We start from the raw sequence: 25,612 nt of genomic DNA, 5'->3' as shown, positions 1-25,612 counted from the left end.
TTTTTTTTTTTTGTATGTGCGTAAAGATACATACAGAAACTGTCCTAGATTGTAGCATTCAGTGGAGGAGCGTGCAGATCACCAGAAATAAGTGGACTTACTCGATGTATGAGTTTATGATTCTGTACATTACAAAAATATTGGTTGTAACTGAAAATATAACTAAAATATCTGCTAATACCTGAAGTTCTAATATATATAATTAACAAAACCAAATCTTTATTGGTCCCCTTCAAAGTACCTAGTATAGGCCAAACAAATTAAAATATCTGAAATAGATGGGAAATGTAACTCTCACAGTTTCACAAAACAGTGAAACCTCTAAGCTGCAGCTTCCACATATGCTAGGACTAGGTCAACTGAAGCAAAAATAGAAGTTTTTCTTCTGAAGCTTGGTTTAGATATAAAGAAAACCTCTCCTGTAATCAGGTTGCTCCATAGTTCTCAGTTGCAAAATTTCTTGTACCTTTTTCTCAATCAGCTGATATTAACCCCTTTATATAGTGCATACTGAATTAGATGAACCTTTAGGCAGTTTCACTGGTTTGTGTGTTTGTTCATTTGTTTCAAACATGATGATAAAACTACCCGGACTTTGTCATACCTGGTGTGCTGCTAGAACACCTGTTTTTGCAGGCTGTTCTGCCATTCAAAACCTGCGTGTTACAACACAGCTATAGCACACTGGTGGCGAGACTGAAATAACATTGTTTCAAGCCTTTTGTGGAATACAAAGGAATTGGTTGTTAAAATGAAAAAATGGCTGTCTCTGTATTGCTAATGGTGAAGAATTATGCCACACATAGTTTTATACTTTTACCAACTCCTGATTAATAGGGCATCTGCTTAAACAGAGCCAATGATTGCATACATGTGAAAAATTGCTTTGTAGCTCTCAGCCTCCAGGCTCTGCTTTTGCTCTTGCTTGTGTGTGGCTGCCATCAACAGGTAAAAATGAAGGCTACTGAGAGGCTTTAGAATATTTGTGAAATACAGACTTAGGAATCTTAAGAACAAAAAATGCCATTTTTCTTCCCTCATCTGCAAAGGTCTTGCACTGTATGAGAGAGGGGGAGTACTTCCAGGGAGTGGAAGTACTGGAATGTTTCCTACATCCTGGTCTCACAGCCACGTGTGGCCTATTCAAACATCCCCGCCTATTCAAAGGCAATAACCCTCAGTCGAACATGTGGACTAGACAGGTTAGGTTAATGAACTGCTTCAGGAATCCCAACTACATTTTCTGTCAGATACATGGCTGTATCTTTAACCGTAAGCCAATTAAAAATGCAGACCTGGAGGGTGCAGTTGAATTTTTGAGTCTAGTAGCTAATATGACAAGCAGCCATGCCATGTGATATTCCTTGAAAGCTGTGGAAACTTCACCTTAAGATTAGTTTGTTTGTTTTTTCCCTTTGCTAATCCACTTGTAAGGCAATTTGCCTCTCAAAGCCTTATTGCATTGTTTAGAAACAGTGACATTCACTCATTTAATGATGCTGTAATGCATACTGCAGTACTTCTGGAGGCATTCATATCAGGTCTTTGTAAGCATAACGGTTAAAAAACGCAACAGCTGCTTTTCTTAGGCTGCAGGAGCAGGAACTCTTGTTCAAAAGCAACAAGGCATAAGGACAGATACTGCATTGTCCTGAGAGGAGGTGTTCTTTTTCAACAAGAAGAGCAAGGATTTAACTAGGTCCCCAATGTATTAATGAGTATGGGTTTTATTTGCAAGTGAAATTGCCATTGCATGTTGTTTAGAAATATGCTATATTCATGTTTCATGGAATGTTTTGTCAGGATTTTTGTAATTTCTTAGAAAGTAATTAATTTTTGCATACAAAAATAGCATTTCTATAATCAAAATTTACATACTGTTATTTGAGTAAATATACTGCGTGATTCTTATAACAATTGAAGATGCTCCTTTAAAGAGTAACTACCACCACACAGCTATGTTATGCTTTCTAAAGGAAGGGTGGAAAATCAGCACTTCTCAAAATTGCATAGCTCCTCACATGGTATAAAAATACTACAGAATTAATAAACAGTTATGTTTTGCCTACATATCTGTGACTTCTCAGGTGAGCATTTCTGATGGACTTACCCAAAACAGTAAGTTAAAGCACCACCTCATATTCCAGAATCACACCAGCACTATTTCCCATTCCAGAATATTTTGTCTGCCTTTGTATCCTTTGATTGTTATAGTGTGCATTCCATTAAAACTGCAGAGATTCATAGAGATGTTAATGTGATTCTGACCTTAAGTTCTTGCTCCATTTGGTCTCAAATGCAATGCAGAGCCCTTGTTCCTCCTGCCTTTCCACCCAAATTAAATGAAGCTTATATCTATGCTTCAGTCCCAAGTCTATTTAGAGGATCAGGGTTTTTTTGTTGTGGGTTTGGTTTTGGTTTTTTTCTTAAAAAAAAAAAAACAAACCCTGATTCAGAACTGTTCCAACCTGCTGTTATTTGCCAGTTCTTCAACAATTGAAAGAAAATCATGGCTGCTGCTTTTTGAGAAAGGACCCAGGTAGCAAAGTATCAAGAACGTTCATTAGAGAAAATAAATAAGTAAAAGCATACTGAATAGAAATACTCAGTGAGGCCAAGCAGAGCAAAAAGGAGGGGTAACTCAGTTTCCTTAGTTACATTCTGCATTCTTACAGTTTCTTTCAGTTTGCCTATTACAATGGAACAAAAGAGTTATTTTAAATGAATTCTGATAACTAAAGTATAAAATTAGAGAAACTGTTTTAGTCTGAAGAGAATATAATTGACAAGATTTTGAGGTAGAAGGAGCTAGTTTTGAGAGTCTTCATTTAATTTAGGACAAAAAGGCAGGAATATCCATATACCTGAGTTTTCTGACTAATACAGTCTTGGAAGATGATACTAAACTTCTTATGGTATGGATTAGAGTAGCTTATCTCTGAAATGGATCAAGAACAGTTGATTCAGAATTGTTGAGAGACTTTGCAAGTTGTTTCAAAATCCTTTGAAAAAAATTCCATTGTTGTGTGTAAGCAAAGTAGAAGAGAGTTGTGAAGGCCCACAGCTTTCCTATAGATTTCATTCTGTTGCATTGATGTACGTATATGTTACTGTGAGAGTCGTAAGCATATCTGTTACATAACTGTCTTTGAATATCTCATTCTTGACGGAGGCAGAATAAACTACATGGGAACAGTATACACTGGTCTACATATGTCCTAAAGGGCATTATATGTAGTCTTGTTTTCTCATAAAGTCTGGCTGAGGTAGTTTTATTTCCAGGGGAAAACCTCATTCCTATTGCCTTGTGCTCCATTTTTAAATCAATGCTCATAAGCATCTCTGACTTAATCATAAAAACAATCATAAAAATTTGTTGCCTAGTTCCTGAGTGTGATTGTTATGTTTAGCATACCTTGAAGCACTTTCCAAAGCCAAAAAAATATCACTACTGTCGTCTTAGACATAGGAAATTGATGCATAATGATGTGAAATTACTTAGCCGCTACCACCGAGCAGTTTATGGAAAGAAGCAAGATGAAGTGTTAGGGTTGCTTGAACCTGGACCTAATATTCCTTGCAGTCAGTGCCATAATTTTATACTGTGATACAACCATATAGTGCAATACAAATATGTAATTTTGTAATCTATATGTTCATCTGCCAACCCTGAAGTATATGGATGTCTTAACATTGGTCCAAGCCTGTTTGTACACTTAAGAACCACTTTATCTGTTTTTTTTCCTTCTATTTATAGAAACCCATATTGAGAGCACCAGAAAAATAGGGTTTTGGTGCTCTTTTCCTACAATCAGAATTGTGTCCGAGCTCTTTTCCATGTGCTGGGGATTGTACAAGGTTTTGTTCTGGTTTTGCTTCATATTCAGATGTGTATTACTAGTTTACTTTTTTCACTGTACCTTTAAACTTGGCAAGCTGTAGCTTGGCTTTTTAAATTCCTTTGGTACTCCTGACAAAGAGGCTGCCCTACCTGGGCCAATGGTTATTTTTTCAACACGATGAAGTCCCTTAGTGAAATGGAACAAGCATAGCTGGCTTTGCAGTGGCTTGAATCACAGAAAACATTGCTAGAAACAAGGGATAATATAAAATAAGGTATGAACATCTTTTTCAAAATCTCATATCCTGTATGGAGTGTAGGTCATTCAGAGCTGGGGTAGAACTGAAGGAGTAAGTGCACAAATATTTAGAAGCAAGTAAATGGAAATATGTTTTCCTGTATGGACACCCATCCTGCAGATATAATAGCAACAAAGGGCATTGTTCCAATAATCTTAGAAATCAGATTCTATGGGTGGGGGTGGGGGTGTGTACACATATACACACATCCAGCTACACACTTCTATATCTTCCTTGAAGTAATCAATCTTTTAAGTAACATTTCCATTGCATGAATACTGCTTAAACAGTTTGAGTAAAAGCTTAAAGCCAAATATTTCCCATTTAAACGGACTTTCCTCAAGGGGATCATTGTCTTATTGGTCAACTAACAGAAAAACAACTGGTACCTTGGAGATGCTGAGAATTTAGAATCCACATTGAGAATTCAGCCTAGCTACTTGACTTTCCATGATGTCAGACTCATCAGACCTGCAGTATATTTTGCCTGCGAGAAGTACCTCCAAATACAAGAAAGAATTTGCTTACCTAGCTATGTGTCAGATTCCCACAGAACATTCTTCCATTCTTGACAAAGCAGTTTTGGAAAGTGGGCACAGGTGTGTGTCCTAATGAAGCTCCTACCAAACATTGGTGTTACTGATGAGAGCACTGTTCTTTCAAAGAGCCTTACCTTATTTTATTGCTGCAGTTGAAGGAGAGCTTTGATTCCACAATCCAGAAGACAAAAACTGCATTCATAAAGCAAAAATATTTGGAGTCAGGGGACTTTTACTACTGTCCTTGGAGAATGTATGTTTAGTCAAACAAAGCCTGTTTGTGATACAGGAAAGGGATAAGGCATGCTTAGAGTGTTAAACAGTCATTAATTTCATCAGAATATATAATATAATGAGTTGATTAAATAATGGTTATATCCTGTACTTCAAAAGTATCTATTTATTTGGGACAGTGTACTGGGACTGAGCAAAATACAATGATGAAAGACAGTCTGAAAAACGGGTAGACTTCTGTCATCCATATTAAGAAAATCGGCAGCTGAATTCAGCCCAATCACTCTGTTCCTGCAGTGGAAGAGAACTCAAAAGAACAAAAAAAATGCATGCTAATCTTATTATCTCAGAAGCAGCTCCAGAAAAATCAGTGTGAATGTTATATAAGGTGTGTAGGGGTTATTCATAGACTGTATGACAATGGAGGCTGTTGCTTAAGCAGCCCTAAGAGCTTTCCAGACTGAAGATACAAAATGGTTAAATGACATGACTGGGCACGAAGTTGTGAGAGAAGCAGTGAGAGTCACTGGTCATCAGGTCCCGAGTTGTGTGCGTTTGGTTATGTGTACTCCCTGCTGTGCTGGTCTTGGACAGGAAAGCACTGTGCAGAAAACCTAGAAGAGAATATTGGTTCTAATGGTACATTAAGCCACAACCTGAGCAGGCCAAACAATACAGTGATTCCGAGAAAGACCTGCATATTGCTTTTCCTTATTCACCAGAGCGGAAGGAATTAGTATGAGAAATTAATGAAGATCATGTGAGGAGCAGAAGGGATGAAATTTCTTTACAGAATTGAGTTGCAAAAACCCAAGCAGAATCAAAGTGGGAGTATTCAGGACCCCTGTCTACCTTGCTGTTCAGTTGCTAAGGATGAAAGAACTTGCACGGGTCTACACTTCTCATTCAAAGGACATGAATTTTCAGATATACAAGAGGATGGGGTGAGTCTTCTAATTTACAGAAAGAGAACTTGCAAGCTCCGGGTTTCTGTTACAGTAAACATCCCAAATCTCAAACCACTTGTCAGCAAAGATACCAATTCTGCAAAACCTTTTCTTGTGAGCACCTGTTAGAAAAAAATGTGCTTACAAAATTCATGTTTCCAAGCAACAAAACAAAACATACATGAAGTGAAACAGCTCTTAAGCCACTACCCAAGGGAACTGACAGAGACAGTCACCTATAGTACTAGATTTTCAGAGGCTGAGCAGTACGATTCCAAGAGTTCTGAGATTTATGTTACATGAACACATGATATGCAGGAGTTTTACCCCCTCGTAACAGCCAGAATTTCATTGTGCATGCTTGAATGCTTAAGTTAGTTATAAAAAAAAAAAAGAAAGAAAAAACATGAACAAATACTGTCATGAACAGAGAGGTAAGCATACACTCCAGCCTTACTTCCAATGAGCTGGGCAGCTTCAATTACTCAGCACTGGATAAAGAGGAACATGCATAGTTTCTTACATCTTTATTTAAAAGATTTATAAAGCCATAATGTAACTTTCTCGTTTCATTCCATCTTTTCCCCCAATATCCACAGATTGGCTTGATACAAAACTCTGTGTTGAAATTATTTTGGTTTTTTAGGTGCTGGCTTGTATTTCTTAGGGAAATAACTCCCATGGGCAACACTGAAAATAAGATGTGGGCTGTACAGTTTTTTTATATGAAGTAAAGACTTTTCAGTCCTGTGTGTTTCAAATACCGTATCTTAGCGTCTCCTTGGTGCTAACTATTGTTTATGAATGTTGTCATTTACTTTAAAGGAAATCTAACTTCTGTTTTCTTCTTATCCATGCTTCCACTATCTATATAACTCTTCAGCTCCCTCCAGGGGTGTCAATACATGGTTTGCTGTCTTGGTTATCCTTTTAAAGAAAAATCCACTTGCAGTTTATCCTGCCTGCAGAACAGTCTTGTTGCTAGTTGCCCCATATAGCACAAAACAAATGGGTTATGGCTTCTTCAAGAAGATGGGCTTGAAATTCCAGAGTGGGACTCTAATCTTTTCAGATTTATTCTTGGCTTGGCTGTGGAGGCTGATTTTGAATGAATTATTTAGCTCCTTTCCTTTATATGTACCAATGGGGAATGGACATAGCAATGCACAATAGTAGTATTGCAAGACTTAATCCAGTAATGCTTTCAAAGTACTTTGAGATTCTTGGATTGGAAAAAAATGAAGAAATTGTAACTATTGTTGCTGCTGTTACTGAATTCAGTGTTTCTCAGCTCTGGAAATAGGATTCAAAAATTCATTGGCAGGGATACGGGATGAGAAAAGTTACAATCCTTCTCCTGTATTTTGCAATATTTGCATGTGGAAATATCTGTGTGTGTTTGAGCCAGTAGGAAGTTTCTCTCTTGGGAAGAATTAACGCTTTAGTAAATAAACAGCAAGCAAAACTGAGTTTTTATACAAAGACAATTACACGTAATGGAAAAAAAATAAGCCCCTCTACATGTATATTTTTGCTTAGTCAAGCCAAAATATTTATTGAAAAAATAATTTTGATGGGAAATATTTTGATAAACCTTAAAACACAAACAGATTTGGACTAAGTCGTTCTAAAGGGTCAAGGAACACATTCAAAAAATAGATAATCAAAGTAACATAAACTACCCATTTTCCTCAATGGTAACAGGTCTCCATGAACACACACAAAACTAGGAAGAAAACCCACAAAACCCCCAGTATTCTCCAAAAGCCTTTAACTTTTAATTAACTGAACAAACTATTTTCAGAACTGATAATAAACTATTCATAGGTGATTATTGCATTATGAGTTTTGATACTTCATTAAAGAAATTTTTACTTGAGAACTGTAACAGCTGGAAACTAGGTTTTAAATTATAATGTGAGCAACATGCTGGCAAATTTCTTACCTACAAAAGCTCAGTAACAGAGCTGCAACATTGCCCATGTGTGTTTAGGCTGAGTTATGCTGTTATATTACTGATGTGTATTATGCTAATCCAATAAAACATAAAGACCATTGTATCTTTTGTGACTTCTACCACACTGGTACCAGTAGAGATTTGCATTGGTAATATAACAGCAGCAGAACAATCTAGAGAATTGTTGATGCGTCCTATTTTGAGGTTATGGATCCTAGCCTGCAAGTAAGTAAAATTACCCACTAACTCCAGTGACTCCTGAAAGCTTTAGAACATCCTAGAAAAGATTCAGCATTATGAAGGAAGACATATCAATATGCTACTCACCACTTAAATACAAAAAACCTTTATGACAGTTTCAAATATGTGAGCTTACTGCAGTATTTTGAACATCTTAGATTACTGGATAGTACTTTAAAGAATAGTTTTGTTTCCTTCAAATAGAATATTTCCAAAAAGTAATCAAATAGTTTCATTTCTCCATGTTCCTACCTTTTTTTAAATTTTTTCAGTCCTATGGATTGTAGGCTGCCATCATAACGTACCTACAGATAATTTAGCTTGCAATGGATTTAAAAAGAACATGTTAGAGGAGAAACAGACCTTGAAAAACAAGTCCTATTAGTAACACCTTTATAGTATTAGAAATGCAAGAAGTGAATGTACTTTTAAATGTAAGCTTCTGTTTTGAGTTTCCTTTAGTTTTATGATCAGATTAGTCAATTTTTGCATCTCCCCATAGTTCTGTATTGGGGTTTAAATCCTCACAACTGATGTAATACAAGTAAAGATGAATGACATTTTCAGTACTTCTAATAAAACCTCTTTCCACTGCCAAAATTAACATTGGCGTCAAAGAGAAAAGCACTACTATGTGGTTTACTAATATGCACTAGTCAGCAGATAGGAGTCTAGGTACAGCATCACCCTTCAGCATTTCTTATTGACAGTACTCCTGTTTATTGATCTCTTACTCTAAGCACCCAAATGTAACCAAAACTCAGTGGTTCTTTTTGTATTCTTTTTTCTTGTATGAATAAGCGGGTGACATGGTATGGATTTTAAACACTCACTGCTTCCCAAAGCAAGCAATTGCATTTGACACTGAGGTGACCCCCCTTTTTATGCTTTCACGTTTTGACTTTCTGCCAGCCTTGGGGTAGGCTGCCTGTTAGTAACACGTGTCTCATAAGAAAGCTGTCAATTATTATTCAAGAGCAGTGCTCTGCTCTGTCTATGGATTGCATTAGTTTATTTTCAACAATGTGCTTGCTCAGCCTGTGCTACAGCTAAAACCAGATCTCTGTACTTACTTCTGCCACCATACGTATAGCCATCAGAGAAGCGAGAAGAGATCTTGGGAACACAAAGATTCAGTCCAGGGGAACTGAAAGAGCTATAGCTCTCTGCCTGTCCTCTTCCTAGTACAACTACTCAAAATAGCCTGCATTGTGGATCACAAGAGTGATTAGCTGTGCAGGCCTCTCTCTCCCTGTTGTATTGCAGCTGTACGGGTGCCTATTCTAGCTATGCTGGTGAAAGGTACTGAAGCAGGTGCTGCTACTGTTCTTTTCCCTAGTATAGCATGTTCTGTTCTGGAGATAGGTTGGTGATGGAATAAACTATGCTTGGTAGAGCTTAGTCATACATGCTCTGCAAATACAGCATGCTGGTTTTGTTATACCAAGAGAGCATTCTTGCAGGGAATGGATACGCCATACACTAAAGCATTAGTAGCATAGCCACACATCCCAGAGATAGCTCAACAGGCAAATATCAGAACTGAAAGCATCATAAGCTATGTCAGTGTATTGCCACACCTCAATTTAGCCCTGGTGTACAGTGCTTCGCTACCCTGGCTGTATTGGTTTTGTGATCCTAGCAAGGATCTTTGCATGTATACATATATACCACAGAGTAGTGCCAGTTTCTACAGACCTAGCTCAGAGGTCTTTAACATTGTGTCACTCTTAAAACATCGTCATTTTCCTAGCATATTTAACATGCAAACTACATTATAACTAGGCTCTGGAAGTGTGGGTTTTTTGATGTATTTCAGCTTGAGGCTCAAACTGGACAAGTGGGCAGACTGGCCCTCAGCCTGGAGCCTAGCAAATTGTTTTTAAGGGACACTGAAGCCTAGACAAAAATCTAGGAAGTTAAATTAGCCTATTAAAATTAGTGATAGCTTAGGTGTTGACTTGCTCCAGACTTGGTTTTCCACAGTCTTTCTTACTCTGAAATTGTTGCAAATTTACACTATGGCTAAATTTCTCACTGTCATCAATTAGGGTCTTGCCTAATTTGCTGTGGAAATGGGATTGCATGTCAGTAAGAGATACCTTTATCACCCATTTTGATCACATTTGCTTTAGGGACTAGGTGCAGCTTTGTGCGCAGTTACAAAATGCAGCTCAACAGTTCAGGATATTTTAGGGATTAAGTCTCATCATTAAGAACCACTGTCTTCTGTGCTGCCTGTCTTGAACACTTCAGCTGAAGGAATTGGTTATCAACACAAACTGCTCTACAGTCTTAAGGGTTTTCACTCTGTGCAGGCAAGGCTTAAATATGTTCCCTGCTATTCTGCATATAAAGAGGTGGAGGAAGGAAATCTGGAGAGGAAGCTGAACTTCCTGTGCCAGAGATTTCATACTGGAACCTTCCCTGAATTCAAGACAATGTAGCAACAGTTTAAGATATGAATCACTAGAACTGCAGACATACGCAGGATTTGAAGAAAGACCCTTCTGCATGCAGACCTGTGATTTAGGGATTCATGTGTTTCTGGAAATTCATAAAGAACAAGCTGGCTAATTTTTAGACCTAGCGGTTGCCTCTTTCACCCCCCACCCCATCTCCAAGCTGATAACAAACTCCCTCTTTTTTTTGGTTTCATTTCTCCGAATGTTGTTTCAGAGTTGTGAAGCAGCCAGTTTGGGCATCTGGGTTAACCACGGGTAAGTGACTGCACAAAGTGACACACAAAAGAAACACACACCGAATGGCCATCTAAAAGGACAAGGTCTAAGCAAGCAAACAGGGGAGGTGAGAAGGAAGAAGGGCTGTATCTAATGGAACTATCAACTGATTAGACACACACAAACACTTGCAGTTTTATGTTCTACAATTACAAACAGATTAAGTCGCCAAACTAATCCCACAGATGCTCAAATTATCCTTATTCTGATTCTTTTTCCGTTGTTTAATTATGTTAGCGTGTGTTACCTAGCATCTTGCACATCAGTTAAAGGATTAAATCTTAGATATTTGGGGGTATAAGTTCTGTACCTAAAATAGTGGGATGTGTTAGCAAATAAAGAGGTAGGAATTGATTTTTCTTTATTATTATTCTTATAGCATAGTACTGAGCAGTGGGTTTACAGTATCACTAGCTACAATTCACATCAGAAAACAAAGACAAGTATTTCTTGTCAATAACTGATCATTTTGATTGAAACCTGTAGCAGCAAGGGCATGCTATGATGAAATACTTTTTTTTTGTTGGTGACAATGAGATAAACTAGATAAAGCAAAGGAAATATCTCTTCCTTTTCTGGCCTGGAAGACCATTATTCCTTATGTTCTTTTTTTAATCCAGGCAGTTTCCTGTATTTCTAAAGCATGATCTCCCACAGGAGGGGTCTTTATATAGCATCTTCTACCCAAAAGCACCATGCAAAGCAGTAGGAAGATTGCATTTCTTTTTCCTGCTTTCAAGCAGTTTATCCATTTCTGATTAAGCAGTTCATGCAGATGCATCTCCTCTCTCTCCTCTGCTCTTTGTCTGATTTCATCTTGCCAATTTTCTTACCGTTGGGACACAAATCAGCAGCATACTGAGCTGACCGCTGTAATTACAAGCTTGTGTTGAACTCTCACTGTATGAGATGATGCAATGTCAGTCTGAGTAGTGCAATAAAAACCATTGCATAGGTAGCATCAGCAAAGCTTACAGCCTGCCAGCACAGTATGAGGAGGTAAACAGAGTGATCAGGTATCCGGCTTACATGATATTTCCCATGGTCTGCTTTATGCAGCTGTTTATTCTAGGCTCACATTCAGTAGAAATATACTAAATATCACACTTAAATTCAGGTGAAATTCATGAATGATTTAGACAAGCTGGACAAAGGATGAGATGAAATATTTTGATGATTAAGGAAATGAAGTATCTGACATAAAGAGAGGATGAGCAAGCTGGGATTCTATGGCCTCAAGGAGAGATGGTTGAGGAGGGATCTTATCAATGCATAGAAATACCTGATGGAAGGGCATAAAGATGACAGACAGACTTTTCTCAATGGGCACCAGCTGACAGGGTGAGAAGCAGTGGGTACAACCTGAAATGCAGGAAACTCCACTTCAACATTCAAAAAATTACTTCTACTCTAAGGGTGGTCAGACACTAGAGCAGGCTGCCTAGAGAGGCAGGGGCACCTCCACGCTTGGAGAGTTCAAAGCCAGGGTGGACAGGGCCATGAGCAAGAGGGTGGTGTCCGAAGGTCCCTTCCAGCCTCTGTGGCTCTATAATTGTTCACCAATGGAAAATGCAGGGGAAGATGTTGGAATTGATATGTTGTATAGATGCCCAGGATATCCGTGGTAAAGCTGGAGCCTGTCACGCTCCAGGATGTTTCTTGATTGAAAGATAGCCCTACCCATTATCAAAGAATTTTTCCGTAGTATTAAAGTGAAACATAACGGAACTTTTTTTTTTACTTCCCACATGGCCCAAGTCAGTTGAATTCCAGTGTTTTACAGCAGATATGGGGGGCATTCTATCAAGATGGAAAAAAAAAAAGAAGTCTACTCTATATATGCAATTTTGAAGTAAGAAAGAAAATCGTGTAACAGTTTTTCCTCCAAATAATCTTCTCACAAAATTTAATTGACTTCATAGGTGTCGACTTCCAGCACCGTGTATGAAAAATGGACATTCACATAGGCCACTTAGGCTCCTTGTGCCATCTTGTGGAAGAAGGCAATCTAGCCAGCATGACAGATGTGAAGACAAGTTCTCCAAACACACGTGGTTTGTTTATTTTTATGGCCTTCTGGTTAGCTAGCTAATCACAATTAAATTGCCTTTAAAAAAGAGCTGAAGTGACCCTATGTGCAGTGCAGAACAGCTTCTTTCTATCTTCTTCACAGAAGACTGGTGTGTCTCTGACAACTGCCTTTTGACAAGGGATGCAGCCACTTGGCAAATGTTGTTTGGGGGTAAAAAGGCTGGCATGTCTCGCCCCACGGAGCTGAACAAAGCTGCTTGCCTAGTCTGATCTGGAAAGTGTGGAGAGGATGGAAGGCAGACTACAGAGACTTCTGAACTAGACGAAAAGATTATAGATTACAGATCAAAGACTGAGTCTCAGCAAGAGAGAAATCAAAGTTATAAAAATTAAATGCTTGTACAAACTGACAAAGAAGTAGCATTCTTTTTCATGTTTACATCCAAGGTGCTGTCTCTCAGGACATTTGATCCCCAACAGGTCAGCAATCTGGCAAGATAAACTACTGTCACAAGACGCCTACCATCAACTTGTTAGGCAATCTTGCACTGATCCTGGGCCCATCACGGAAATTTCTCTCTCCTCAGCTTCTTCCTCCAGTTAGGAATGTTGTAATGATGACTGGATTAGGCACCTGAAGACCAGAGGCTGTTTCTAAATTTCACACTGTTCATTTTCCCCCGAGTTCCTTCTCTAGATTCCACCCCCCTCCAGAGGGGGAGGGAGCAGGGAATTTTTTTTTCCTGAGCTTCATGTCCCACACAAAGTTCATCATGCTCTGACGGTGTTATCTGTATTTCATTATGACAGTGCAGCCCACGCTCAATGTATTCATCCTCAAAATTCTTTGCAAGATAAGATAATGCTGCAGCCTCTGTTTTACAGGCCCGTGTCATATGGGAAGCCTGTGGCAGAACCAGCAGCTGAGCTGGGTTTCCCAGGCCAATACTTTGACCTTGGGACTATGCTTCCTTACTTGTGAGAAGGAAGTAGCTTATGCTGTAAACTGTTAGCATGGAAAGAGAAAAAACAATGCACACAGAGTTCAACATCAGGCACTTCTTTGTTTGCTTCCTTTTTGAACTATTTGGGAAAACAGGGTAAAAAAGTGAGTAAAAATTAAGCAGTTCAATGAAGATTCAGGCATTTCTACATTTGAGATAGAAATTTATTTTCTCCTTTCTCCAGGTGTCCAGAGCAAGCTTTATTATTCTAAGAAGATGTGAAATATCTTTAAAAGTATGCATTCTTTTCCACAGCCCCCTTCTTCCCCCCAGTAAGATAAAAAGAGCTCTGGTATTTTATATTCTGCGTTTCAACTGACCAGAACAGAATGTTTCCCCAGTAATGTGGTTTTGCACCTAAGCTTTTTTGTGCATTGGATTTAACCTTAGGATGTAATATTTCATAAAACATTTATGGTCTCCATTTTTGTAAAGCACAATTTCCCTATGATACTTTGTTTTCATAGTCTGCTCTGAATACAATTCAAAGGCTTTTCTCATGGTTTGCATTTCAGTTGTGGGTAGAGGAAAGAACCTCTGCTACTTGCAGCAAAATTAGTAGATATCTCCCTAAGCAAAAATAGTTCCAACAGGTAAAGACGATTAGAATCAGAGCCAGGAGACAGGTGAGAGCAACAATCGGGAAAGTGATTCTGTGAGAGCTATTTTATTCTGTAAGCGAGTAGATTTTGTACGTCTCCAAGTGTCCCACTCACCAGTACTGGCAATAGCAGTGAATCTTTTCCCTCAAAACCTGCACCTGATAAAGTTGAAATGCAGTTAGAAAAGAAACCAACCAAACCTTCTAAACTTTGCAAGGGGGAGGGAGGTGGGGCAGCAAGGCAGACAAAGGCAACTGCAAGGCAGAAGAAGAAATGTTTTTTCTCTGACTCTTACTATATCTAGACCCTATTGATGCTTCACTTTGGATGCTGCAGGTTTACCACTTAATACCCTCTGAAGATGATAATGCATCGATTATAAAAGCCATTATAGATGTACCACTTATATTGTTAATGAGCTTGGCTATAAAGGGATTTGCAACCTGAATTGCATGACAGAGCCAAGGTATAATTTGCTCTGGGCTATAAAGCCTATGAATTATTGAGGCAATTTACTTCCAAGTCTGCATTTTCTTTTTGAGCACAAGTGCTCATGATGAGTGCATGTGTGTGCGAGAGTGGAAAGACAAGACTGCAAGCTGCTGGCAGTGATGTAAGCACCAGCTTCTCCAGCAGTACATCTCCCTGTCATAGGCTCTTTCACACAGCCAGCAAATAGCAACAGAAAATAACCAGCAAAACAATCATTTTGGACAAATGAGAGAAGAAAAATTGCATGCTGAACAGTGCCAAATGAGCACCAAATTCAAATCACAATTAGAAATGCACTTTGGGTAATTACAGAGAGGGGCTTTTCCTTTAGAGATGTCACAAAGCTTGTGTGGATATAATCGGACTTGAGTGGATCTCGTGATGGTGAAAAAACACTAGACTGAAATCAGAATTCTTAGCTCCTCCATCAGCTCCTCCCTCTGCTGTGGGATTAACCCTCCTACTTTATGTTCTTTTTAAACCTGATTTCTTATAGAAGCGAGGCTTTGTAATCACAGTCAAATCCGTGTCTCGTCTCCCCTCTTCCCACTCTCCACACCCAGATAATAATTCCTGAATCCACTGACCAGTTTCAAGCACGGTGATAGGGAACGGGAGGTTTCAAAGACAGGAAGCTTCCAAATGTTTCATGAAAACAGGAGCTGCATAGAGAAAGGGGATCTTTTAACACCACCATTGCAAGAAAGACTCGGGCCTGAGCTCACCCTTCTTAGGCACTGGAGGGTGCAGACAAGAAAAAGCTTATGCATGCCCTAACTGTAAGGAAAGCTGCTAGTGCAGGTTACACCTTCTTCAATGTTAGGGAACTTTGTCATAAGATTTAGGCACCTAGAAAACCAGACTGCATTACTTCCACTGCTCAAGGAATTCAGAGGTTTGGGTTTTGGTTTTTTTTTGAGGGTTTCTTTGTGGGTTTTGGGTTTGTGGTGTCTGTCTCCCACAAATCCCCAGCTGTTGGTATTATTTGAATATGAAGAATATGTCTCTATGACCAGATTCCCACTATAGTAGGCACTGTGGGAGAATTTCCTGCACCAGAGAACAGAAGTCTTAAACTCCAGACTGACAGGCTGGGAAAAGAAACAGAAACATAAGAGAAACTACTCGATAGAGGTCACCTAACAGACTTCTAAACAGAACACATCTCAGCAGCACATGCATGGGCAGCTGCAAGCAGATTTCCCCACAAGCCAGGGAGTAGAAGCCTTCGTCGTTAGAAAGGGAAATCATTTCAATAGTGGCATCGTAAAATGTGAGCACTTGCATCAATATCCTGTCAATGTAGCTCTGGGTAAGAAAGATGCTGCATTTAAAAATCACCAAGTTAATTGTGGTCATCAAGAACCTGTCTAGGTTATAGCTTCCAGTACTGCCAGGACCATTAAAGCCCATTTAGTGTAAGCAATCCTGAGAAGAGTTTGTAGATTTCTTCAGCATAAACCAGATTAATCTTTGGTATGTTGTCACAACAGACCTTTTCTTATCTCTGCAAGTGGTGTAAGTATTTTTGGCACCAGCTGAGTACCAGGGAACAACCAGTGCCATGGATTGATTATTTGTTATTACTCAAAAGGTTAAAGGAAAGGAAATATCTATCAAATGTTTTCTCTTAATTGTCTTTTCTGAAATTCCTAGCAAGTATATCTATAATTCTTATCTTTTAAAATATATGGTTTCAGAAGAAGCGTCCTTTGGACATGTTAGACACGTAGAGCTTGGCTGTGAGCTCCAATCTTAAGCAGATACTCAGAGGCAAGTCTTCCAAAAATAGGGCTCTCAGTCTCAAGCTCTTGAAGCCATAAGGGGTGTTCAAGAAACCCTGTCTCTAGATGACTAACTGCCTAGCCGTCTTCTGCAATATGAAAGGGAGAGTTCATTTTCCATTTAGGGCCAGCACTTCACATAGATTAGTGATTTTCTATCTGAGCATTCTTCAAAGGTACTGAGAACACGACACATATATTGCCTTTCTTTGCTGTACCACGCTAACACCTGCAGCTTCTCTATGTGCCTGTAATATTCCATTTTTTACACACATAGCATGAGACTTGTATGAAAAAAGTGTTGTGATACACACTTATCAAAAACAAATGATTTCAGAGTAACCCTGAGCAGATCTAACTATGAGTGGAGTCCTGTTTGGTTAAATGCCTAACTTAAAATCATTTAGATATGCATGAATGACTAGCTTATTAGAAAGTAAATGAATTTTTTTAATCTGCCCATTTAAATTCACTTCTCTGTTCTAGAAAACTTTTTTTTAAAAAAAACTGTTTAATTATTAAAGCATTTTTGAGCGGGCATAATTTATAGGTTATTTCTTTATGAATGGAGATATACTGATACTGGATCTTCCCGAGAGACTGTTCTATACTACCACCAGAGACAGCACATTTCTCGTGAAAGGCTTCTGGTCTACACATTCACAGTTTAGATGACTATAGCACTAATAAATAGCATCAGTTATAGTGTCTTGTTTTGAAATTTCAAAGCACGTTAAAAACTGGCTATAAGAAATACCCATAGAGAACACTTCATTTCTCACTAATATACACCCATGTCTAGATGCTGTTTGATGGCTCTTTAAGAGCCTACGGCAACACTGTGCAAGGTTTCTGACCAGAAACTGAGACATCATACCTGTTTGGAATTACAGGAGGGAATGTATATGTGGCTAAAAGGAATAAAACCGAACGTAATCTCTTTTTCTGCAGCAGGATCTCATTTTGTGTCCTCTGACTTCAATAGTGCAGAATCCAAATCTAAAGGCAAACATTTACATTCCAAATACTTATCACTGAGAAAACCAGGGACCCAGTCATCATACCCGGCAAGAATAAGAAAAGTTTAAGAATAGTCCTATCCCTCCTTTCCCTTTTACATGCTCAGTAGAATAAACACAAAGGAACACTATGTCTGTCTAGGCTGTGAGCTTTTGAAAGTATCCCACTTTTGAGGCTGTTTGAACCTCATTAAGAGCATCAACAACAAAACAAAGTTTTCTAGGACTGTAAGATCAGATCCCACACTGAGAGGTAAACAGAGCTTTGCAGAACACAAAGCAAAAGTCAAATGAGAAACAGCTGAAAACAGCAATTGAAATCAAGACAGAGCATTAATCTCCATTCCACATGTCTGGATTTACTTCGTGAGTTTTAAAACATCAGTTAAAACAAAGTTATTTTTTTCTTACCGTACAGTAGGATTAGGAGCTTATAGTGTCCTCTTCCTGGTCATATTACAAAGATGCATCTTGAGCAGAAGCTGGCAACTAAGCCTATTTTTATAGACATCAGCAACAGGAAAATCTGTCTTTCTCCAACTTGCCCAATTAAACAGAAAGGACACAGGTGATCAGGTGAGACTATTTCCCACTCTCCTTCCTGCTCTTTAGCATTAGGTAGAGCACATGGGAGCGACGTTTTCAAGCTCTTGCTTGTGTAGGCCAGGATTCAGGAGACCACTCTTTTAATGCTTTTTTCTGACATGAGTTGGTTAAGGGGTCATTTTCTCTCACTGTATGCCCGCACACAACAGCGATTCTAATTGATGAACTGGACTTTCTGTACAAATATAAACTGTTCTGAAGATGGGAAGACAGCTCTTTGTTTGCTGCAGGAATTTAAATGGAATTTGTAAATCCCCTAGTCACCATCTTTCTGTCTGGAGGGATGTAACTTCTGCAATGCTATTGAACTGAAGAAACCTGTTAAGTGGAGATGTAAATAACGAACAGTTGTGGGGGCAATTTGCGTCCTCAAAGACATAGGGCCAGGGACAGCTTTGATTATCGGCTTTCTGTAAGGAGTCAGACAATTTTGATAAAGGGCTGAGACATCACTATTGAAAACATTGTCAGGAGCAAACTGAGCTGCTTTTGATGTACAAAGAAAATTCTGTGTCTCTGCAGGCTGATTAGGTCAGCAGTTTATGTTAACAAATAGTTTATAACATGGTTCATTAATTCAAATATAAGGCAAGGGACCTGGGCAAGACACAAGACTTTTCCTTAGGTGTTAGAAAGGAAACACCAGGTGATGCCCTTCTTCCTAGGAAGTCAGGGAAAAAACTAAGTGCTTTATTCACTGTGCTGTGTCAAACAACACTTGCTTCCAACATGCACACACAGAAACTCCATCCCTGCAGCGTTACTCTTTCCCTACTCTGTTCTTTTGTAAAGCAGAGGCAAGTCCAGTTGTTTTCTTTTACTCTGGATAATGACTTGCGGAAGTATGGAATTAAGGATGGGAGTGATAGATTACTGGAGGGCAATTCCAGCTAGGCTAGACTGGCAACAGAGGTGCCCCAGAGTGAGACAGGCTTTTCTATTAATGCAGGTGGTACCGGAGTCAGATCTGATTTGTGAGCACTCCACAGGCACTTAGGGTTTAGACCAGGGTCTTGCAGGTAGAACTATCATCCTCCATAACGAGATGGAGACAGATCTCCCTGTGGTTTGGTAGATTAGCCTGCCAGGTCCAGCTGACAGCTCACAAGACTGAAGCGTTGTGTAAGTAAAAGCATGAAGGGAAGTCAAACCGTTGTGCCGATTCCTCCATCCTCCCCAGGCAAGCTCAGTCCTTGCACTGCAGAGCAACCTCTGAGCGACGAAGCAAAACCAGGCCTTAGGGGCACCCTCGAGTCTGCAACAGCTCGGCTCTGGGGAAGCTCTTCCCCGGGGGAGGTAATGCAATATACTGAGAAGGGAAGGACTGCCCTCTTGTGTCACTCACCATTTTTTCAGTTGCCTGGTTTTATGTTCCTGTTTCTATTAGTGAGTGAGTGCTCAGCCATTTCCCCCCAACAGATATTTCTTCTTTGGAAAGACATAGAATTGGTTCCTGAGTACTATCCTGATGGGAAAGCTCAATAAATAAAAATACATCTGCTGTATTTGTGACATGGGGACACCCAGAACTGGGCGTACGTCGCTCTTTCAGCTAGAGACATCTAAATAGTTACATTGCGTTATGCCTAGCCTCCATCCTGGCACAGAAAAAGGCAGAGGAGAGAATAAGCCAGAAGTATAACTAAGAATGAGAGAGAAGAGATAGAAAAGAAGCAGATCTGTTAAACCAGCCTTTCCCTGCAACACTCATAGTAAGCTACATGCAAGTTAAATATAGAATCAACACTTCCCTAGGGAGCCGGACTCTAACAGCTCACACACCATGAACGTGTGGCAGAGATTTAGTCCCAGTCCTGTCGGCTGGCAGAGAGATCTTAATTTTTAAATCATTAGCGCTCATTCCCAGGGTAGTTTTTGCAGCAATGGTTGTCAGAGGATAGGCTTCTAAAGGCCATACAAGATTTTGTGCCCACCACTTCTACTGCTTATTAATGACAGACAGCTAGGATTTGTGGAAGGTAGCCCTTTCTCACAGCTACCAAAGCAACTTCAGCAGAAATGCAGACCACCAGTCACATTCTTGTTAGAAGGCCAGTCAACAGTAACTCTGACCTAGCACTTCACACTTCAAGTTACATTTGTTAACAGCACCTAGTGCTCGTGCTTTCTTTCCCTCTTTTATGCTGTAGATAATCCCATAGCAATGAACCATCCTGTAGATTGCTCATGTTCATAAAGGTAACCAAATTAGCACCTTGTTAAAGTGTATTAAAAAAAAAATCACTACTCAGGAGTGGACAAAATCCATACTGTTTGGAATATGGGAGGGACAAGAAAGGGAAAGCTGTCATTTAAAAAAAGAGCTCTCATAGCCCATATTTTTGTCTGGGCTGAGACCACTCTAATAGACTCCAAGCCCCAGCCTTAAAATAATGCACAGCAGTTACCCTTGCTATCACTATTTCACAAAGAAACATTCCTAAAAGAGTAATTTTCCTGGGCTATTGCCCATCCCATGCAATGACATTTAGTATTTGTAACCGATTCTAGGTGGCACAGCTAGAATATGCTTTGTATCATCCTGCACAGTACTGAGCTCATCTCCATACTGAACTGGTGAAAGCGGCCAAGAATCTTCAATTTTTTTTTCTTTTCTGTACTGAAGAGACGCCCTGACACCTGAGCAGATTAAGTATAAGCACCTTTGAAATATCTGATGACTATTTGAAACCCATTAGTAATACTTAACCATGTGTGCAAGTGTCTCTTTGAGACTAGTTTGTATTTTAACTGGCAAAAGTAAGTAGTAAAAGGATCCCACTCAAGCCAGCTCATCCTGAAAATATAAGTTTAAAGATACTAAAAAAACCACAACCCAACTCAAAAACAATCCCTTCAGGTCTCATGACCAACAAAAAAGTATCTTTTCTCATCTGTCTCATTCCTTGTCTCTAGCTGTGAAACATAACATCATGCATTTCCCTCCACACACTTTCCTGTCCTTCTTTGCCGTCTTCCTGCAGTTTAATGAACATGTGCCATTATGTAGTAATTTGCACTCCAGCAATTTCCTGGACAGTTAATGTTCTGAAAAGAGGCTATTCAGCGTGACTTGCTAGGATTCCCCTTTCAGCTCCAGTTTGGGAAGCTTCTGTTCTGGAACAACAGCTTGCTCTTTGTACTGTTCTGACTCCTTGTGTTCGTTCCCAAGATGGCAAAATTCCCCTGACCTTTTTTGTTGCCATATGCTGGACACAAGGAATATATAAATATTTTTTAATCTGAAGATGGAAAGCATTCATGTCCCACTTTTACAGGCATTTTTAAACTTCTGCCCTTTTACTTCATTTCATATCCTTGAAGGAGCTTTACCAGATCACAGCCGTCACAGAAAACATTTCTTCTAACTGTCAGATCATTACAAGGGCATGAGAGGAAACACCTTTCCATCATAACCTACTTATAAAACCAAACTCTTCATGTCTTCTTTAACTCTTACTGTGCTTCCCTTCCTTTACTCCCCATCTGAAATGAGTCAGAGCTGCAGCTGTTCTTGTGTTGCATCTTCTGATTTTTCTGAATCTGCCTGTGTTGCTGGATCTCTGTTGATTGTATCAGGTGAATACTGGATGGGATTCAGCCCACCTGGTGTCACCTGTCCAGGGGTGTCATTGAGTTTCTGGCTTATCTGTGCTACTTCAGTGTACTGTTTACCCATTTGGACAACTTCATCGTAAGAAGGTGGCAACTCCATCGCATAGAGACTGTAAGCTGGAGGGGACACAGTGGTCTTATCCATATCTACAAATAGCGAAGGAATAGGGACCCTCAGAGGGTACTGAAACGAGCTATATGCTGTGAAGAAAAAGAAATTAGAAAACCAAATTAGACACCTGCATGGAACGCTGATATATAAAGCTATAATCCTGCTTTTCTCCAAGAAATTATGGACTCATTTTTGTGGTGTCAGAACATATGCACTATATACTAAAAGCTATCAGTTATACTCACTCATGATGGAATCTAAACATTCTCCAAAAGAAAGCAGTCAGAAGAGAAAATGCCTCTGCATGTCACCATCCAGTTGTTATTGTGAAATACAACATACATGTACTACATCAGGTAACACAGGTAGTTTCAGTTGGGTTTGTACATGAACAACTGAACAGTTCCTCACATTAGAGGTAACTTTGGCTGGAATAGCTGGACAGTGAGATGGGCAGAAAAGTTAAAAAATGTGGGAATGGCGATAAGAACAGATGTGGGAGACTACGTGTAAGATGCTAACCCACCATGGGCTTTATTTTAACCTCTCTAGCATTAAATCCTACTGGTCTTCTGCAGTCACTCACTGTGTTGCCCTGATAACCTTCCTTTCTCTCTCTTGCCCACCCTACGGGGCTGAAAGTTGTTCTGGGAGTACATCAGAAAGTCCCGGTTACTGCAAGGCTTAGACACAACATTCCAGGCACTTGTTCAATAGCAAAGCCCTGTTGAATAGTTGACACCCAGAGGATACTTACAGGTCACGGTGCTGTGGGCAGTGCTGTCACTGTCAATAGCAATAACTGTCAGATCATCAGGGTGCCTAGGGCAGGTCTCAACTGGAAGCCTCTTCTTCTGGCAGCAGAATCTGATGCAGCTTGCTGTGATCCCACAGAGCAGGAGCAGGAACACAGTCAGCAAGATTAGCCTTAGAGAAGGAGGGAGAATTGCATCATTTCATCGCTTAGATTTTACTTCTTCCAGAGCTGAATATATTTTCACTTTAAACAGGTGAAAGGTCAAACCTCCTAGGTTTAGTTCTGAATTGGTACTGGATCCTGAATTAGAAAGTTGGATCACAAACACTCAGTATAAAGGCTGGATTTGAGGGCTTCAGACTTCCACAAGTTTTGTTCATTTTTTTGCAAATTGTTTTAGAAAAATGCTTGCAGGCAACTTAAAACCCTGTGTGAGAAAAATAAGCTGCCCCACTGGAACTTTGCATTGAAACATTCTTCCAGCACAAGGAGTTCTTACCTCACTGCCAGCCCATCAGTATTTCCTAACACCCCACCAGCTGCATGCTGGTGTGTTCCCTGAAATCATCCTGCCTTTATGCTGCTGCCCCCGATGAAGGCAGAAATCACCCAGGTAAAGACATCTCAGCATAGTAGATCTCAGTATACATCTCAGCACGAGCTCATTAGCTTTCATTATTTCAACGCTGCCTAATTCCAGAAGCCTTCTTCCAATATTTTACCTAACCACATATTTTTAAACAGTTCTATGTATCAACAAGTTCTAAGAAAGCGAAGAATATCAACCAAAATTAGTCCAGACTGAATGACAGCTAAAGTAACCAACTCACTTTGTGTGCTACCATTGAAATTAATATATTGATGGAATGCAAACTATAAAAAAATAATGCTAGGACACCTATAATGCACGCTAGGCAAGAAACAAAAATCCACTTCTGAGAAGAGTTTACCCTTTTACTTGTGGCTGTTTTCCCTCTTTCATTCAAACAGCCAGTAAACAGGTTTGTAGAGAGCTTGAGTTCAGGATGAAAATGCAACACTGAGCTACCAGTCCCTCGTCCCCTGAGCGCCGAGGCTGTGTGCTGGGCAGTGCGGCACCGGGCTCCGACACGTCCTTGCTGCATAGCTGCCGTTGGGTTTGGCAAAGCTGGCTATGCAGAACGAGCAAACAAGCCCCTCAGTTAAACTGTCGCGTACTCAGAAAGGAAAGATGACACATCCCCAGACGAATGCTGAACCCTGCCTGACACCTTATCTCCCCCGTGCTCTCTGCTGGAACATATTCTGCTGGTAGCTTTCATAAAACCCAGGAGAAGCCCTTGCCTCCACCCTGTCTAAGAGAAAAGCGTTTCCATCGCTTTACTACAATTACTGGTCATAATAACTTCCAAATTATTCTGGGCTAGTAAGATTAATAGTAGACTTACCAGACATACCACAGACTTGTCCAATTAGGCATGTTCTAAGGGCATCTGTGAAAGAAGGCAGATGATTCACCGATTTAAATACCTGCAGTCAAACACAGAATGTATGACAGGGAATGAATTTCACTTGATCTCCGAGGTGAAAAAGGGAAAGCAATCAGTAAGAACACGGAACAAAACCCCTTTAGATTTAGTTTCAGAGGACTGTTCTTAGTAGTTGTTAAATTACTGCAGCTGAGAACTTGCAAATAATCCCACTGTAAAAGCTGGCTTCCAAGTCAATGTTTTTACAAACTAGTACTTTACTATTGCTTAGGAGAGAGAACTACACATGCTGGATTCTCAAAAAATGAATCAAAATGTTCTTTAAGGTTAACTGATCTGAGGTACCTAGTACCTTAGACCCAGCTTAAGACAACTGCCTACTGGCCCCAGTTATTTTTTAATTACTTTTTCATAGCTCCAATGCAACCTGAAATGTTGTTTTTTTGGTTGGGTTTGGGTTTTTTTTCCTGATCTACTTACAGTACAAAGGGAACAGCTTCTATTGCATTTCAGCTGCCACAGCAGCATCGCACAGCCGTTGCCCTGGGCCACGGAAAACTCTGCACAGGGACTTTTCCAAAGGTGGCACTTCAGAGTCATTTTGAAACTGAGCCACCCACCCTCGCCCACGGAGCGGGGCGACCGAGCCAGGCCTGGGACTTGGCACGGAGATCAACAGCGCAGCGGTAAGGGAGGGCGGCCACCAGCCCTCGTCCCCGCCCGTGGAATCGTGGGTTACTCACTGATCAGGGCTCCTGCAGTTACTCTCAGAAGAGCAGAGCGATACCTAGGCAAGAAGGAAAAGAACAACCAATAAAAGATCTGTCAGCAGGCAGCCGAACGAGGAGCTGCGGCTCCAGCCGGCGCGACCGCCCAGCTGAGCCCAGTGCTGCGGGGGGCTCCGTAAATACCGTCCCGCCGCGCGCGGGCGGCGCTCCGGGAGGCACCGCCCAGCGGGGGCTCGGCTCGGCTCGGCTCGGCTCGGCTCGGCTCGGCTCGGCTCGGCTCGGCTGGATTCGGCTGGGCTCGGCTGGATTCGGCTGGGCTCGGCTGGATTAGGCTCGGCTAGGCTCGGCTCGGCTCGGCTCCGCTGGATTCGGTTCGGCTCGGCTCGGCTCGGCTCGGCTCGGCTCGCCGGCGGGAGTGCGGCTCTCCGCGGGCCCTGCCTGGCGTGACCTCTGGCAGCCGCGGCCGCGCACCCTGCGCCCGTGCGGCCTCGGGGTTTGAGGGGGGGATGTGAAAGGAGTGAGAAACCAGGGATGCAAAACAGCCGAGACAAAGGTTTGGAAAAGCGGATCGTTTCCCTTTTTAAAAATAGTCCTG

The 25,612-nt window shown here is 40.5% G+C and overlaps 1 protein-coding gene across 2 annotated transcripts; it reads right to left on the bottom strand.

Moving 5' to 3' along the window:
* Positions 1 to 25,192, bottom strand: TMEM52 (transmembrane protein 52). Of its 2 annotated transcripts, none has more exons than XM_037378687.1 (4): positions 24,910 to 25,192; positions 24,248 to 24,329; positions 22,821 to 22,990; positions 1 to 22,152 (listed from the first exon to the last, which is right to left on the bottom strand). In XM_037378687.1, exons 2-4 carry the CDS (start codon positions 24,277 to 24,279, stop codon positions 21,833 to 21,835), a joined length of 522 nt encoding a protein of 173 aa, XP_037234584.1. In that variant the 5' UTR covers positions 24,280 to 24,329; positions 24,910 to 25,192; the 3' UTR covers positions 1 to 21,832. The 2 variants fall into 2 exon arrangements, with proteins under 2 accessions (XP_037234584.1, XP_037234583.1); XM_037378686.1 differs by having other exon boundaries at positions 25,033 to 25,192.
* Between the last annotated feature and the right edge of the window lie 420 nt (positions 25,193 to 25,612).

This window comes from Falco rusticolus, chromosome 3 (genome assembly GCF_015220075.1).
Source record: "Falco rusticolus isolate bFalRus1 chromosome 3, bFalRus1.pri, whole genome shotgun sequence".
Lineage (NCBI taxonomy): Eukaryota > Metazoa > Chordata > Aves > Falconiformes > Falconidae > Falco > Falco rusticolus.
The sequence above is the reverse complement of the archived record's forward strand: the minus strand, read 5'-3'. Positions and strand labels throughout refer to the sequence as shown.